This window comes from Macrotis lagotis, chromosome 2 (genome assembly GCF_037893015.1).
Source record: "Macrotis lagotis isolate mMagLag1 chromosome 2, bilby.v1.9.chrom.fasta, whole genome shotgun sequence".
Classification (NCBI taxonomy): Eukaryota; Metazoa; Chordata; class Mammalia; order Peramelemorphia; family Peramelidae; genus Macrotis; species Macrotis lagotis.
This window is the reverse complement of record NC_133659.1, coordinates 199,544,001-199,562,239: the sequence shown is the minus strand read 5'-3', so window position 1 is coordinate 199,562,239 and position 18,239 is coordinate 199,544,001. Positions and strand designations below refer to the sequence as shown.

At 39.7% G+C, this 18,239-nt stretch overlaps 1 protein-coding gene across 8 annotated transcripts in view; it reads right to left on the bottom strand.

Moving 5' to 3' along the window:
• Positions 1–18,239, bottom strand: part of LOC141514006 (uncharacterized) — a 247,533-nt gene that overhangs the window by 35,244 nt on the left and 194,050 nt on the right. For all 8 annotated transcript variants that reach the window (XM_074224410.1, XM_074224416.1, XM_074224414.1 and 5 more), the window contains 2 exons: positions 9,060–9,155; positions 2,602–2,697 (listed from right to left, as the gene is read on the bottom strand). In XM_074224410.1, coding sequence (XP_074080511.1) covers positions 2,602–2,697; positions 9,060–9,155 — 192 coding nt within the window. The remainder of the gene's footprint in view (positions 1–2,601; positions 2,698–9,059; positions 9,156–18,239) is intronic.

Sequence of the window (18,239 nt, the reverse complement as noted above, 5' to 3'; positions counted from 1 at the left end):
AAAGAAATAATGCTGAGTGAATGCAGATGGGAAACAACTTCACTTGTCATGTTCAAATGGTGGGTGGATATGGGCAATGGTTCTTATTCAGTATACCTGACACAGAAATAAATTACATGACTCCTACTGTTAATCTGTACTTAATGGTTTCCCCCCCTGGAAAAGGGAAATATTCAACAGGGAACATGCAACACATATTAGACACAAACGAATCTGAAAAAGTTTTCATTCCATGGAATTGAGAATGAAATCAAAGGGAACAGGAAGAGTCAACAGTTATTGATGAAAAAAAGGACCTGTCCAGTAATGTATTGAGAAATATTTCTTGTCAAGTAAAAGGGTAAGACCAGACATTCAATGATGCCTTTAGAACCTTCTTATTGCTGAGATTTCCTGACTTCTTTATGTCTCTTTCTTCCTCAAGGAATCTCTGAATCTCTATGTCACTCTGCATAGGGTCTGACTTTCTGCCTCCCCCTTGATGCCTGGGCCTCTGTCTACTCAACAGCCCATCTGGAATACACCACAGTCACTACCCCAAACCTTCAATTATGGGACTTCAAACCACAATGTCAAGCCCCAACATTCTTGCTTTGATTAAGGATCAAATTTAGAAATTCTTCCAATGAAAGGAAATTCTCTCCTTCCTAGAGAGAGCATAAGGCAAGTGACCTTTGGCTGAATTTGATGACAAGGTGTCCCCTTCATTTCCCCTGCATCAGCATGTGACTATCGTAAAGGATCATGAGGAGAAGCAGGACCAAAGGTTTGCCTCTTTATCAAGCAGTTATCCAGTAACTCTCAGTGTGATGCAACAAAGCCTATACCCTAAAAAGAAATTCTGAGGGGCAGCTAGTGGGCGCAGTGGATACAGCACCGGCCCTGAACTCCGGAGTACCAGAGTTCAAATCCGCCCTCAGACACTTCATAATTACCTAGCTGTGTGTCCTTGGGCAAGCCACTTAACCACATTGCCTTGCAAAAACTTAAAAAAAAAATAAATTCTGACCTTCAGATATTTCTGATGGCTTTTCCTCTTTCAACTTTCTTTTTCCCTGCTGTGGCTGCTCCCAATTCAAGGGGTCTCCTGGCCTCTTTTTAATATGAATTGAACAAGATGAATTTCTCAGGATTTGACAACTATTCAACTTCTTTGGTATTGCTTAAGAATGGACTAACAGCAGAGCACATATTTCTATTGCTTCCATCTGAAGACCTAACGGGAATTTACTACTTCTATGATTGGATTACCTGGATCACTGGGAGGCCCAAGGCTTCCCCAAAAACCACTACCTGCACTGTACAGCTAAGGATATGAGATGAAGACAAAGGAATTTATGAACACGAGAACTGGACCGCATTGGAATTTATGGATCACAGTCTGCCTGTGAATCTCACAGATTACCTCACCCAGGCATACCAGTTTTCTCTTAGGTCCCTTTCGAGAGCTAAATCTGATTCCAGCATCTCCAAAGATTGCCATTCCAGTCTTCCACATTTTCTCCTTTCTCAAGATCAATGGATTGAAATCAGAAAGGCACAGTAGCGAACACCTAATGCAGCATCTGCCTTTGTCAGGTGAAAAAATGAAGTCCTAAGACATTTGCATTCCCTGCAGTAAACCTAATTGAGGAGACCAGACAAGACCATCCTACAGAGTAACTTCAATTCTGCACAATGATCGAGTGTGAATGACTCAGCGATTTTCAGCAAGCCTAGTGTATTCCAAAGGGGCCCTAATGAACTATGCTAACCAACACAAAAGGAGGAAAAAAGGCAGCATGATTGACCAGAATGAAGCTTCCCATCCTTCCTCTGTTACTGGTATTCTTAACATCTCTGTGTGCTGTCTCAATCAATCTAACACAGAAATGTATAGCAAGACAACAGAAGCATATAATCTCTATGTGATTGCTTTCCTTTTCAGTGAAACCAGAGAAGCAAGAGAGAATCAACAATCTAAAATTGTAAACAATGGACCTTCCTAATATTACCTGCTCTGAAAGGGAGAAAGAAAGGAAAGAAAAATCTAGAGGAAAACCAAATGAATTAGAAATTTGACTCTTGCCATCAGGAATTAAGACATGTGCCTCTTACAAAAAGTATTAGACTTTCCACTAAATGCCTTCAGAACATTATCTTGTTGTAATGACTTCATGCTTTTGTCAGTCCTCTGTCTCCTTCCCCTGAGGCCTGAGTTCCAACAGCTCAGTGCAACTATTTGAGCTTGCTGCATTCCTCAATGGGGGCTAGGACTCTATACCCCCACCAAGGAACAAAGCCAATGTAATAGTGTTTCAATATAATGTCTTCCTTTGGGGGATGTGCAACAAAATCTTCAAAACCCCCCACCTACCTTTGACTAAGTCTCAAAATGAGAAGTCTTTCCACTAGAATGGATATTCAGCTTCCAAGAGTGTGTAATGAAGGCACTGCCGGGATGTTATTTCCCAAGCATACTTCCCATTAATCCCCTTCAGTCTATGGCAGGGATCATTTGCAGTAGCCAGTACGAAGGACATCCTTCCTTTCATAGGTTCAGATTCCTAAGAATTCTGAAGGATATGGTAAGAAGCCTAAACAGGCAAAAGAAATTCTGACCTTCAGTTACTTCTGATGGCTTTGCCTCTTTCAACTTCCTTTCTTGTTCTTCATGTCGTCTCACCTCTTCCAAGTCTGCGGGGGCTCTTGGCATTTCTGTAATTGGAATGACACTCAATGAATATCTTGGCATTTGGCTACTCTTCAATATATTTGGCGGTGCCACACAGTGTCTATGCAGTTCCCTAACAAAGGACTAAGAGCAGAGGAAAACTTTCTATGTCTTCTATTTCAACAAAAATTCTGAAGTGACTGGCGCCATGATTGGAAACCATGTTCAACTAGGAAGCCCAAAGCATCCCATCAAAACACGACATAAACCAGCAGTCTGTTGCCAGATAGCAGACCCTGAGGACTTAACAATATGGACTTCCTAGATTCCTCTCTACTGGAGCCAGAAACATTTCAAGGATAACTCTGTACTTATCACCAAATAGGGCCTTGGAAAAGATTATTCTGGGTTCATCAATGACCCCTAAAGCCCATTTCTTGCCCTAAATCTCTGAAACCCGGACCCTAAAGACTTTAATTTCACAGTGCACGACTTGATCTTTGAGGAGGATCAATGGATTTCAGTCTGAGTGGAATATTCCTCCACACTGAGTTTCTCAGCATTTGACAACTATTCAATAGAGAGCACTGCCCCACAAAATTTCCTTGGTGTTGCCTAAGAATGAACTAACAGCAGAGGAAATATTTATATTGCTTCCATCTGAACACCTAAGGGGAATGAACTTCTTATATTCTTGGACTAGCTGGGCCAACAGGAGGACCAAAACATGACCAAAAATCACTAATTGCACTGCACAGCTAAAGCCATGAGATGAGGTCAAAGGAATCTGTCAACCTGAGAACTTGACTACATTGGAATGTGAAGATCACTATTAACAGGAGGATGAATCTGTCAGTGAACCTGAGAGATTTCCCCAAATAGGATATTCGGAGAGGGTCACCCAGGTAGCCCCATTCTCTCCAAGGTCCATTTGTAGAACTAAATCTGATTCCAACATCAAAACAGATCGCCATACAAGTCTTTCACAATTAATCATTTCTCCGGAATGATGGATTGAAAACAGAAAGGAACAATAGCAACCAACTTATTCAGAATCTGCGTTTGGCAGGTGACTAAATGACATCCTGAGAGATTTGCATTCCCTGAAGAAACCTAATTGAGCATATCCAGAACATTCTACAGAGCACCTCCAATTCTGCATAATGATAAAGTGACAGTGAATGAGCCATTCTCAGCAAGAAAATGATCCTAGTTGGGGCGGCTAGTTGGCGTAGTAGATAAAGAACTGCCCTTGGAGTCAGGAGTACCTGGGTTCAAATCCAGTCTCAGACACTGAATAATTACCTAGCTGTGTGGCCTTCGGCAAGCCACTTAACCCCATCTGCTTTGTAAAAAAAAAAAAAAGCCTAAAAAAAATAGGAAAATGATCCTAGTCAATTCGAAAGGGCCCTGAAAAACAATTTTAACCAACAGAAATGGAGCAAAAAGAGAACATGATTGCCTAGATTGAAGCTTTCAGGCTGCCATTCTAAAGGGCTGTATGTCCGTTCTCAATCAATCTTGTACAAAAATGTATAGCATGACTACGAAAGCGAATAGTCTCTACATAATTGTCTGCCTTCTCAGGATGGGCAGAGAAGCGATATACAATACACAATCTAACATGGTAAACAGACTTCTGGTCAAGGAGGTGGAGAGAAGATAGGTACTGTGCTAAGGTATTCTGGGTTTTCACTCAAAAATCACAAGAAAGAAACCTCTTAATAGAAATTTGATTGACAAAAGCCAGAAAGAGAAGCTCGTAGAAGAACTCCTTCCCAAAGGTCTCTCTCAAGGCATCATGGGTGAACACTGAGTGGAGAACAGTGAGCCAATGGGGGCAGGGTGAAGCCAGAAGATCAGTCTTAGCCATGATAGCTTTGGTGAGTGGGGTCCCAACAACCAACTTGAGCTGTGGATTCTCTGGGGGGGGGGGGGGAGCAGATTTCTGGTGAGTCCCAGCTGGGGTAGTGTGTGAGTTTCAGTACAGAGTTGCGGAGCTCCACTGGACATCGACCAGATGGGCTTTCAGGCCCCGAGCTCCATACTTTTAGCAGGTCTTTCTTCTCAGAACAAACAGTAATAGCTTCCCTCCACCCCCTCAGGTTCAGGTGTCTGAAGCACAGCTCCCTCAGATGAAAGGGAGAATAACTGCCTAGCCCACATTATTCAAGGGCAATTCAGACTGTGCTGCTGTCCCTCACTCTCTCTAGCCCTAGGGAGAGGGCCTTAAATCGAGACCACAAACACTGCAGAGAAAGCAACCAGCACCCCCTACTGGCCAACCCACTTAGAATTACTAAGGCAAGTGAACAAAGCCTCTAGGGTTTTCAAAAGTAAACTTCTGAGAACCAACCCCGCAAAGCCAGCAAAAAGGAGGGTCCATTGAGAATTACTTTCAAAACACAGATTCTAACCCAGAGAGATCTAGAACTTCTGAGCAGAATATAAATTGGTGTCCAGCCCACAAAAACTTCTTTAAAGAAATCAGGAAGGAGTTTAAAAATCAACTGGAAAAATTGGGAAAAGAAACTCAAGGGAACACTAATACTTGGCAAGAAAAAATTAACATATAAGAAAAAGAAAACAAATCCTTGGAAAATAAAATGGGACATAAACAACAAAATGAGAATAATTTTCTCAGATCCTCTATTAGGCAAATGATGTAAAAAGAAAATAATTCTCTCAAAGCAACACTTGGCCAAATGGAAAACTCCTTCAAAAATAAAACTGACAAATTGGAAAAGGAGTTGCAAAACGTAAATGAAGAAGAAAATTCTTCTCTAAAAAAAAAGAAAATTATCTGTGGAAACTAATGACTTCATGAGACAATAAGATTCTGTTAAACAAAGACAAAAGATCGAAAAAGTAGGAGAAAATGTAAAATACCTTCTCAACAAAACCAATGGCCTCAAGAATAGATCAAGGAGAGACTACCTAGGACTTATTGGTCTTTCTGAAAACAATGAAGAGAAAAAAAAACCTGGATTTAATATTACAACATTAGAGATGGAAAACTGCCCTGATGTCATGGGACTAGAGGGCAAAATAGTAATTGAAAAAATACATCAATCCCCTCTGGATAGGGATCCTAAAATGAAAACTCTAAGAAATATTATTGCCAACTTCCAGAACTATCAAATAAAATAAAAACTCCTGCAAGGATCTAGAAACAAACAATTTAAATACCAAGGATCCACAGTAAGGATTACACAGGACCTGGCTACATCAACATTAAGGGATGGAAGGGCTGGAATGAGATATATTGTAGGGCAAGGGAGCTTCGGATGCTACCAAAAATCCACTGTCCAACAAAATTGAGCCTTCTCTTCCTGGGGAAAAGATAGAAATTTTACAAAATGGGAGACTTCCCACATTTCCTGATGAAAAGACCAAAGCTAAATGAAAAATGTGGACATCAAACAGGAGACTCAGGAGAAAAATGAAAAGGTTAAAAAAAAAGGTAAAGAGAGGCAGCTAGGTGGCGTAGTGGATAAAGCACAGGGCTTGGACTCAGGAGTACCTGGGTTCAAATCTGGTCTCATACACTTAATAATAATTCCCCAGTACAAAACTTGATTTTGGATGAGCAGAAGAGAATATGCCTGTTCATCTCACCTGAACTATCCCTATCCTCAGACAAGAAATGAACTTCTAAGCCAATTGTATAACCTGTTGCAAAGTCAATTGAACAGCACAGAGAGAGCATTCTGTAGAGTAACATCGATTTTTTTCAGTGAATGATTTGACTACTTTTTAGTAAGAAAGTCACATGAAATGATACCAAAGGAGAGATCTTTACCAAAGAAAGAAATAATGCTGAGTGAATGCAGATGGGAACCAACTTTACTTGTCATGTTCAAATGGTGGGTGGATATGGGCAATGGTTCTTATTCAGTATACCTGACACAGAAATAAATTACATGACTCCTACTGTTAATCTGTACTTAATTGTTTCCCCCCCTGGAAAAGGGAAATATTCAACAGGGAACATGCAACACATATTAGACACAAACGAATCTGAAAAAGTTTTCATTCCATGGAATTGAGAATGAAATCAAAGGGAACAGGAAGAGTCAACAGTTATTGATGAAAAGAAAGGACCTGCCCAATCATGTATTGAGAAATATTTCTTGTCAAGTAAAAGGGTAAGACCAGACATTCATTGATGCCTTTAGAACCTTCTTATTGCTGAGATTTCCTGACTTCTTTATGTCTCTTTCTTCCTCAAGGAATCTCTGAATCTCTATGTCACTCTGCATAGGGTCTGACTTTCTGCCTCCCCCTTGATGCCTGGGCCTCTGTCTACTCAACAGCCCATCTGGAATACACCACAGTCACTACCACAAACCTTCAATTATGGGACTTCAAACCACAATGTCAAGCCCCAACATTCTTGCTTTGATTAAGGATCAAATTTAGAAATTCTTCCAATAAAAGGAAATTCTTTCCTTCCTAGAGAGAGCATAAGGCAAGTGACCTTTGGATGAATTTGATGACAAGGTGTCCCCTTCATTTCCCCTGCATCAGCATGTGACTATCATAAAGGATCATGAGGAGAAACAAGACCAAAGGTTTGCCTCTTTATCAAGCAGTTATCCAGTAACTCTCAGTGTGATGCAACAAAGCCTATACCCTAAAAAGAAATTCTGAGGGGCAGCTAGTTGGCGCAGTGGATACAGCACCGGCCCTGAAGTCAGGAGTACCAGAGTTCAAATCCGCCCTCAGACACTTCATAATTACCTAGCTGTGTGTCCTTGGGCAAGCCACTTAACCACATTGTCTTGCAAAAACTAAAAAAAAAATCTGACCTTCAGATATTCCTGATGGCTTTTCCTACTTCAACTTTCTTTTTGCCTGCAGTAGCTGCTCCCAATCCAAGGGATCTCCTGGCCTCTTTTTAATATAAATTGAACAAAATGAATTTCTCAGGAATTAAAAACTATTCAACTTCTTTGGTATTTCCTAAGAATTGACTAACAACAGAGTAAATATTTCTATTGCTTCCATCTGAAGACCTAAGGAGAATGGACTGCTTATATGATTGGACTAGCTGAATCACTGGAAGGCCCAACACATGCCCAGAACTCACTACCTGCATTGTACAGCTAACTGTATGAGATGAAGACAAAGGAATTTATGAACCCGAGAACTGGAACACATTGGAATTTATGGAACACTATCAAGAGGAGGATTAATCTGTCGGTGAATCTCAGAGATTACCCCAAAAAAGGACCTGTGGAGAGGATTCACCCAGGCACACCAGTTTCCTCTTAGGTCCAGTTCAAGATCTAAATCTGATTCCAACATCTCCAAAGATTACCATTCCAGTCTTCCACACTTTCTCCTTTCTCATGATCAATGGATTGAAATCAGAAAGGGACAGTAGCGAACACCTAATGCGGCATCTGCCTTTGTCAGGTGAAAAAATGAAGTACTAAGACATTTGCATTCCCTGCAGTAAACCTAATTGAGGAGACCAGACCCTGACCATTCTACAGAGTAACTTCAATTCTGCACAATGATCAACTGCAAATGACTCATCGATTTTCAGCAAGCCTAGTTGATTCCAAAGGGGCCCTAAATGAACAATGCTAACCAACAGAAAAGGAGAAAAAAGGAAGCATGATTGACCAGAATGAAGCTTCCCATCCTTCTTCTGTTACTGGTATTCTTAACATCTCTGTGTGCTGTCTCAAGCAATCTAACACAGAAATGTATAGCAAGAAAACAGTAGTTTACAGTCTCTATGTAATTGCTTGCCTTTTCAGTGTAACCAGAGAAGCAAAAGAGAATCAACAATCTAAAATTGTAAACAATGGACCTTCCTAATATTACCTGCCCTGAAAGGGAGAATTAAAGGAAAGAAAAATCTAGAGGAAAACCAAATGAATTAGAAATTTGACTCTTCCCATCAGTAATTGAAAGATGCGACTCTTACAAAAAGTATTAGACTTTCCAATAAATGCCTTCAGAACCTAATCTTATTGCAATGACTTCATGCATTTCTCAGTCCTCTGTCTCCTTCACCTGAGGCCTGAGTTCCAATAGCACAGTGCAAATATTTGAGCTTGCTGCATTCCTCAATGGGGGCTAGGAATCTATTTCTCCCCCAAAAAACAAAGGCAATAGAATAGTGTTTCAATAACATGTCTTCCTACATTTGACTAAGTCTCAAAATGAGAAGTCTTTCCACTAGAATGGATATTCAGCTTCCAAGAGTGTGTAATGAAGGCACTGCCGGGATGTTATTTCCCAAGCATACTTCCCATTAATCCCCTTCAGTCTATGGCAGGGATCATTTGCAGTAGCCAGTACGAAGGACATCCTTCCTTTCATAGGTTCAGATTCCTAAGAATTCTGAAGGATATGGTAAGAAGCCTAAAGAGGCAAAAGAAATTCTGACCTTCAGTTACTTTTGATGGCTTTGCCTCTTTCAACTTCCTTTGTTGTTCTTCATGTAGTCTCACCTCTTTCAAATCTGAGGGGGCTCCTGGAATTTCTGTAATTGGAATGACACTCAATGAATATCTTGGCATTTGGCTACTCTTCAATATATTTGGCTGTGCCACACTATGTCTATGGAGTTGCCTAACAACGGACTAAGAGCAGAGGAAAACTTCCTATGTCTTCTATTTCTCCAAAAATTCTGTAGTGACTGGCTCCATGACTGGACATCATGTTAAACCAGGAGCCCCACAGCATGCCCTCCAAACAGAACATACACCGGCAGTCTGTTGTCAGACAGCAGGAGGACTACATTTGCCATCTGAGGACTTAACAATATGGACTTTCTAGATTCCTCTCTACTGGAGCCAGAAACATTTCAAGGATAACTCTGTACTTATCACCAAATAGGGCCTTGGAAAAGATTATTCTGGGTTCATCAATGACCCCTAAAGCACATTTCTTGCCCTAAATCTCTGATCCCCAGACCCTAAAGACTTTAATTCCACAGTGCAAGACTTGATCTTTGAGGAGGATCAATGGATTTCATTCTGAGTGGAATATTACTCCACACTGACTTTCTCAACATTTCACACTATTCAATAGAGAGCACTGTGCCATAAAATTTCTTTGGTATTGCCTAAGAATGAACTATCCAGCAGAGGAAATATTTATATTGCTTCCATCTGAACACCTAAGGGGAAGTAACTTCTTATATTCTTGGACTAGGTGGGCCAGCAGGAGGACCCAAACTTGCCCAAAAATCACTAATTGCACTGCACAGCTTAAGCCATGAGATGAGGTCAAAGGAATCTGTCAACCTGAGAACTTGACTACATTGGAATGTGAAGATCACTAGTAACAGGAGGATGAATCTGTCAGTGAACCTGAGGGATTTCTCCAAATAGTGTCTTTGGAGAGGATTACCCAGGTAGACCCATTCTCTCCAAGGTCCATTTCTAGAACTAAATCTGATTCCAACATCAAAACAGATTGCCATACCAGTCTGTTACAATTTGTCCTTTCTCAGGAACAATGGATTGAAATCAAAAAGGAACAATAGCAACCAACTTATTCAGAATCTGCCTTTGGAAGGGGAAAAAATGACATCCTGAGATATTTGCATTTCCTGCAGAAGCCTAATTGAACATATCCAGAATATTCTACAGAGTAACTCCAATTCTGCAGAATAATAAAGTGAGAATGATTGAGCCATTCTCAGCAAGTAAATGATCCTAGTCAGTTCCAAAGGGCCCCTGATGAACAATGTTATCCAACAGAAATGGAAAAAAGGGAGTGTGATTGCCTAGACTGAAGATTCCATGCTTCAATTATAAAGGGCTGTATGTACTTTCTCAATCAATCTTATATAAAAATGTATAGCATGACTACAAAAGCAAATAGTCTCTACGTAATTGCCTGCCTTCTCAGGATGGGCAGAGAAGCAATATAGAATATGCAATCTAAAATGGTAAACAGACTTCTGGTCCAACTGGTGGAGAGAAGACAGGCACTGTGCTAAGGTTTTCTGGTTTCCACTAAAAAATCACATGAAAGAAACCTGTTATATTATAAGGCCAAAGTCGTCACAACTCTCTACGATTAGATAAGAAATAGAATGATAGATCAGTGGAAGAGATTAGGTGCAATATCAGGAAATGATTATAGTAATATCCAACTGGATAAAGAAATAGTCCAGCAATTGGGATAAAAATGCTCTCTTTGATAAAAGCTATTGGGAAAAATTGGAAATTAGTTTGGGAAACCTTGGTTTAGGCCAACATTTCAAACCATATACCAAGATAAAATCAAAATGGATACAGGATTTAGGCATAAAAAAAATATTATAAACAAACTAGGAGATCAAGGAATAGTTTATCTGTCAGATCGATGGAAAGGGAAACAGTTCATAATCAAGGAAGAGATAAAGATAATCATTAAAAGCAAAGTAGACAATTTTGATTACATTACATTAAAGACTTTTGAACAGACATAACAACTTGTAGCCAAGATCAAAAGAAATGTACTATATTGGGAAACAAATTTTACAACTAGTATTTCTGACAAAGTGACTTATCCACTGAGCCACCTAGCAGCCCCTCAGAATTTCGTTTTATGGTATAGGCTTTGTTGCATCACTCTGAGAGTTACTGAATAACTGCATGATAAAGAGGCAAACCTTTGTTCCTGCTTCTCCTCATGATCCTTTCCATAGTCACATGCTTATTAAGGGGAGATGAAGGGGAGACCTTGTCATGAAATTCATCCAAAGGTCTCTTGCCTTATGCTCTCTCTTCAAAGGAGAGAATTTCCTTTCATTGGAAGAATTTCTAAATTTGATCCTTAATCAAAGCAAGAGTGGTGGGGCTTTACATTGTGTTTTGAAGTCCCATAACTGAAGTTTTGTGGTAGTGAATGTGGTACGGTCCCTTGCCTTATGCTCTCTCTAGGAAGGAAAGAATTTCCTTTCATTGGAAGAATTTCTAAATTTGATCCTTAATCAAAGCAAGAATGTTGGGGCTTGACATTGTGGTTTGAAGTCCAATAACTGAAGGTTTGTGGTATTGAATGTGGTGTATTCCAGATGGGTTGTTGAGTAGACAGAGGCCCAGGCATCAAGGGGGAGGCAGAAAGTCAGACCCTATGCAGAGTGACATAGAGATTCAGAGTTTCCTTGATGAAGAAAGAGACATAAAGAAGTCAGGAAATCTCATCAATAAGAAAGTTCTAAAGGCATCAATGAATGTCTGGTCTTACCCTTTTACTTGACAAAAAATATTTCTCAATACATGACTGGGCAGGTCCTTTTTTGCATTAATAACCTTTGACTCTTCCTGTTCCCTTTGATTTCATTCTCAATTCCATGGAATGAAAACTTTTTAAGATTCATTTGTATCTAATATGTGTTGCAAGTTCCTGTTCCCTTTTCCAGGAGGGAAACAATTAATTACAGACTAACAGTTGCACTCACGTAATTTATTTCTGTGTCAGGTATACTGAATAAGAACCATAGCCCATATCCACCCACCATTTGAACATGACAAGTAAAGTTGGTTCCAATCTGCATTCACTCAGCATTATTTCTTTCTTTGGTATAGATTTCTCCTTTGGTATCATTTCGTGCGACTTTCTTACTAAAAAGTAGCCAAATCATCCACTGAAAAAAATCGATGTTACTCTATAGAATGCTCTTTCTGTGCTGCTCAATTACCTTTGCAACAGGTCATACAATTGTCTTAGAAGTTCATTTCTTGTCTGAGGATAGGCATAGTTCAGGTGAGATGAACAGGCATATTCTCTTCTGCTCATGAAAAATCAAGTTTTGGACTGTGGAATTAAAGTCATTAGGGTCTGGGGATCAGAGGTTTAGGGCAAGAAATGGACTTGAGAGGTAATTGATAAACCCGGAATAATCTATTCCATGGCCTGATTTGGGGTTAAGTCCAGAGTTATCCTTGAAGTGTTCCAGCTCTGGTAGAGAGGAATCCAGGAAGTCCACATTGTTAAGTCCTGGTTGACCAATCATAGCCAGGCACTTCATTCATATTTTTTGGTGAGATAGAAGACATAGAAATGTGTCCTCACCTCTTAGTCCATTGTTAGGTAACACCATAGACATAGTGAGGAAAAGCCAAATCTATTGAAGAGCAAACACATGCCAAGATTTTCATTGAGTGTCATTCCTATTACAGAGATGCCAGGAGCCCCCTCCAATTTGGAAGAGCTCCAGAGACGTGAAGAAGAACCAAGAAACGTGAAAGAGACAGAACAGTCAGAAGTAACTGAAGGTCAGGATTTCTTTTGCCTGTTTAGGCTTTGTACCATATCCATTAGAGTCTTTGGAATCTGCACCTTTCAAAGGAAGTTAGTCCTTTGTACTGGCTACTTCAAATGAACCCTGCCATGGTCAGAAGGGGATAAAGGGAAATCTTGCTTGGGAAATAACATCCAAACACTACCTTTATTATATTCTCTTGGAACCTGAGTATTCCCTTCCATTGCAAAGCTGTCTCTTTTGGAGACTTATTCGAAGGTGGACATGTTGGGCTTTGAAGTTTTTTTGAACATTTTGCTATCGAAGACATCTTACTTTTACGCTGTTTCTTTGGCCATGTCCTTTGTGGCAGACATAGATTCTTAACCACTGAGGAGGAAAGCAGTAAGCTTGAATATATGCAATGTGATATAGGAGCTCAGGCCTCAAGGGAAGAAGACAGAGGACTTACAAAAGCATGAAGTCATTGAAATAAGATAATGTTCCTTAGGCTTAAATGGAAAGTCTAAGGCTTTTGGAATAGTAACATCTCTCAGTTCCTGAGGGGAAGAGGTGGATTTCTCAGCCATTTTGTTTTCTCCTAGATTTTTCTCTCCTTTCTTTCTCCCTTGCAGGGCAGGTAATCTTTGGAAGGTCCATTGTTTACCATTTTAGTCTTTACATTGTTTCCATGGTGAACACTGATCTAAGTTGAATGTGATGAGAGAGAAATCATATCCTTAAGGGAAAAATAAACTATAAGAGGTAGCACAATTACTTGATGCGATAACTTTCTTCAAAATTAAAGGTAGTAGTCTTTGATAAAATTCCACAATAATTTCTCTGCATACAGATGGTATTCTCTATCACAGATACCCTAAAATTTTGTCTCATTGTTGCTCTGATGGAATGAGCACGTCCATTAAGGTTGATCATCAGCCCCATGTTGCTGTTAGAATGTCCAGTATTCTTCTGATTATGCTATCTCACTCAGCATCAGTTCATGGATATCCTTCCAGGCTTCCATGAATTCCCATCCCTCCTGGTTTCTAATAGAACAAGATTGTTCCATCACATACATATACCATAGTTTGTCAAGCCCAGTTGAAGGACATTCACTTAATTTCCCATTCTTTGCTACAACAAACAGGGCTGCTATGAATATTTTCGTACAAGTGAAGTTTTTATCCTTTTTCATAATCTCTTCACAGTATAGACCCAATAGGGGTATTGCTGGATCAAAGGGAATGCACATTTTTGTTGCCTTTTGGGCATAATTCCAAATTGGTGTCCAGATAAGTTGGATGAGTTCACAGCTCAACCAAAATGTATTAGTGTCCCCAATTTCCCATATCCCTTCCAATATTTAACATTTTCCTTTCTGGTCATATGGGCCAGTCTGAGAAGTGTGAGGTGATACCTCAGAGAAGCTTTAATTTGCATTTTTCTAATAAGTGGTGATTTAGAGAAATTTTTCATAAGTCTATGGATCTCTTTGATTTCCTCACCTGTAAATAGCCTTTGCATATCCTTTGCATATCCTTTGACCATTTGTCAAAAACAAAAATTCTGACTTTCAGATATTTCTGATGGTTTTTTGTACTTCAACTTCTTTTTGCCTACTGGGGCTGCTCCCAATCAAAGGGGTCTTGTGGCCTCTCTTTAATATGAATTGAACAAAATGAAATTCTCAGGATTTTACAATTATTCAACTTCTTTGGTATTGCCTAAGAATGGACTAACAGCAGAGCAAATATTTCTATTGCTTCCATCTGAAGACCTAAGGAGAATGGACTACTTACATGATTGGACAAGCGGAATCACTGGGATGCCCAAGGCATGCCCAAAAATCACTACCTGCATTGTACAGCTAAGGGGATAAGATGAAGACAAAGGAATTTATGAACGCGAGAACTGGACCACATTAGAATTTATGGATCACTATCAAGAGGAGGATTAATCTGTCTGTGAATCTCAGAGATTACCCCAAAAAGTACCTGTGAAGAGGATTCACCCAGGCATACCAGTTTCCTCTTAGGTCCCTTTGAGAGCTAAATCTGATTCCAACATCTCCAAAGATTACCATTCCAGCATTACACACTTTCTCCTTTCTCACGATCAATGGATTGAAATCAGAAAGGGACAGTAGCGAACACCTAATGCAGCATCTGCCTTTGTCAGGTGAAAAAATGAAGTCCTAAGATATTTTCATTCCCTGCAGTAAACCTAATTGAGGAGACCAGACTCTGACCATTCTACAGAGTAACTTCAATTCTGCACAATGATCAACTGCAAATGACTCATCAATTTTCAGCAAGCCTAGTTGATTCCAAAGGGGCCCTAATGAACAATGCTAACCAACACAAAAGGAGAAAAAAGGCAGCATGATTGATCAGAATGAAGCTTCCCATCCTTCCTCTGTTACTGTTATTCTTAACATCTCTGTGTGCTGTCTCAATCAATCTAACACAGAAATGTATAGCAAGACAACAGAAGCATATAGTCTCTATGTAATTTCTTGCCTTTTCAGTGTAACCAGAGAAGCGAAAGAGAATCAACAATCTAAAATTGTAAACAATGGACCTTCCTGATATTACCTGCCCTGAAAGGGAGAAAGAAAGGAAAGAAAAATCTAGAGGAAAACCAAATGAATTAGAAATTTGACTCTTCCCATCAGGAATTGAGAGATGCGCATCTTACAAAAAGTATTAGACTTTCCACTAATGCCTTCAGAACATTATCTTACTGCAATGACTTCATGCTTTTGTCAGTCCTCTGTCTCCTTCCCCTGAGGCCTGAGTTCCAATAGCACAGTACAAATATTTGAGCTTGTTGCATTCCTCAATGCTGGCTAGGAATCTATATCTTCCCCATAAGACATGGCCAATGGAATTGTGTTTCAATAACATGTCTTCCTTTGGGGGATGTGCAACAAAAACTTCAAAGCCCCCCTACCTACTTTTGACTAAGTCTCAAAATGGGAAGGCTTTCCACTGGAAGTGAATATTCAGCTTATGAGTGTGTGTAATGAAGGTATTGTCTGGATGTTATTTCCCAAGCATGATTCCCATTAATCCCCTTCTGGCTATAGCAGGCATCATTTGAAGTAGCTTCCTTTCATAGGTGCAGAATCCTAAGAACTCTGAAGGATATGGTAAAATGCCTAAACAAGCAAAAAAAAATCTGACCTTCAGTTTCTTCTGATGTCTTTGCCTCTTTCAACTTTCTTTGTTCTTCTTCATGTTGTCGCAGCTCTTCCAAAACCAAGGGGGCTCTTGGCATCTCTGTAACAGGAATGCCACTCAATGACTATCTGGGCATTTGTCAGCTCTTCAATAGATTTGGGTGTCCCACACAACAATAGTGTTTCCTAACAATGGACTAAGAGCAGAGGAAACATTTTATGTCTTTTTTCTCACCAACAATTCTGTAGTGCCCAGCTCCATGATTAGAATCCCTAGTCCACAAGGAGGCACACAGTATCCCCTCAAATACAACTTATATAGAAAATCTGGTGCCATATAGCAGGAGGACTACATTTACCATCTGAGGACTTTCTGGATTCTTCTCTACCTGAGTCAGAAACACTTAGGATAACTCTGGACTTATCCCCAAATAGTGCCTTAGAAAAGATTATTCCAGATACATCAATTACCTCTGAAGCCCATTTCTTGCCCTAAATTTCTAATCCCCAGACCCTAATGACTTTAATTCACTCATGATTTCAACAGTTGAAGACTTGATCCTTGATGAGGATTGATGGATTTCAATTGGTAGGGAACATTCCTGTTCATCTCAATTGAACTATGACTTTCCAAAGGGAAGAAATGAGATTCTAAGAACTATTGTGTGACCTATTACAAAGTCAATTGAGCAGAGAGAGCATTCTATACAGTAAAGTGATTCTGTACAGTGATCAACTGTGAATGACTTGGCTACTTCTCAGCAAGAAAAATCACACGAGATGATCTCAAAGGAAAAATTTTAGGCAATACCAAAGAAAGAAATAATTCTGAGTGAATTCAGATTGGAGCCAACTTCACTTGTCATGTTCAAATGGTGGATGGATATGGGTGATTATTCCTATCCTGTATACCTGACACAGAAATAGATTACAGGACTTCAAATGTTAATCTATAATTAATTATTTCCCTCCTAAGAAAGGAGAGTTATCCAACAGAGAACATGGAGCTCATATTACACACAAATGGATCTTTAAAAAGTTCTTGTTCCATGGAATTGAGAAGAAAATCAAAGGAACAGGAAGAGTCAAAAATTATTTGTGAGAAACTGGCCCATCCAATTTGGTATTGAGAAATATTTTGTGTCTACTCTACCTAAAGTGGAAGATCAGACATTTAGTTATGCCTTTAGAACTTTATCTTATTGCTTAGATTTCCTGCCTTCTTTAGCTCTTGTTCTTCATCTAGGAAAATTTAGATCTCTAAGTCACACTGCCCAATGTCTGACTTTCTGATCCTTTCCCTGATGGCTGTGCCTCTGTGAGTAAACATAAGGTCATTTGGAATAGATAAGGTCACAACTACAAACTTTCAATTGTGGAACTTCAAAACAAAATGTCAAGCCCAATAGTCCTGCCTTTGATTAAGGCTCAAAATTAGAAACACTTTCAATGGAAGCAAATCCTCTCCTTCCTATAAAGCATATGGCAGGGACCTTTGGATGTATGTCCTGAGAAGGATTCCCACTCATCAACATGGGTCTATGACAACGACCAAGAGGAGAAGCAGGGGCAAATGATCACCTCTCAATGGTGCAGGTATGCAATAACTGTGTGATGCTTCAAAGATTATACCATGGAAAGAAATTCTGACCTTCATATACTTCAGGTGGCATTTTTTCTTTCAACTTTCTTCGTGCCTCCTCATGCTGTCGCTCCTTCAAATCCAAAGGGGCTCCTGGCCTCTCTATAAAATGAATTTCACAAAATGAGTTTCTCAGGATTTGACAGCTATTCAATAGAGAGCACTGTCCCATACAATTTCATTGTTGATGCCTAAGATTGGATTCAAAGCAGAGGAAATATTTCTGTAACTTCTGTCGGAAGAAGTAAGGGGAATGAAGTACTTCTGTGATTGGACCAGCTGGGCAATTGGGAGATCCAAAGCATCCCCAGGAATCACCACCTGCATTGCATAGCTAAAGCCGTACAGAGAAGGACAAAAGAATCTGTGAACTTGAGAATTTGATCACTTTGGAATTTACAAATCATCAACAGAATAACAAGTCTATCAAGAAATCTTAGAGACTGCCCCAAACTGGGCCTTGGAGAGGAATCACCCAGGTAAAGCAGTTATCTCCAAGGTCCATTTCTAGGCCAAAATCTCTGATTCCAACATTCCAAATGATGGACATTCCACTCTT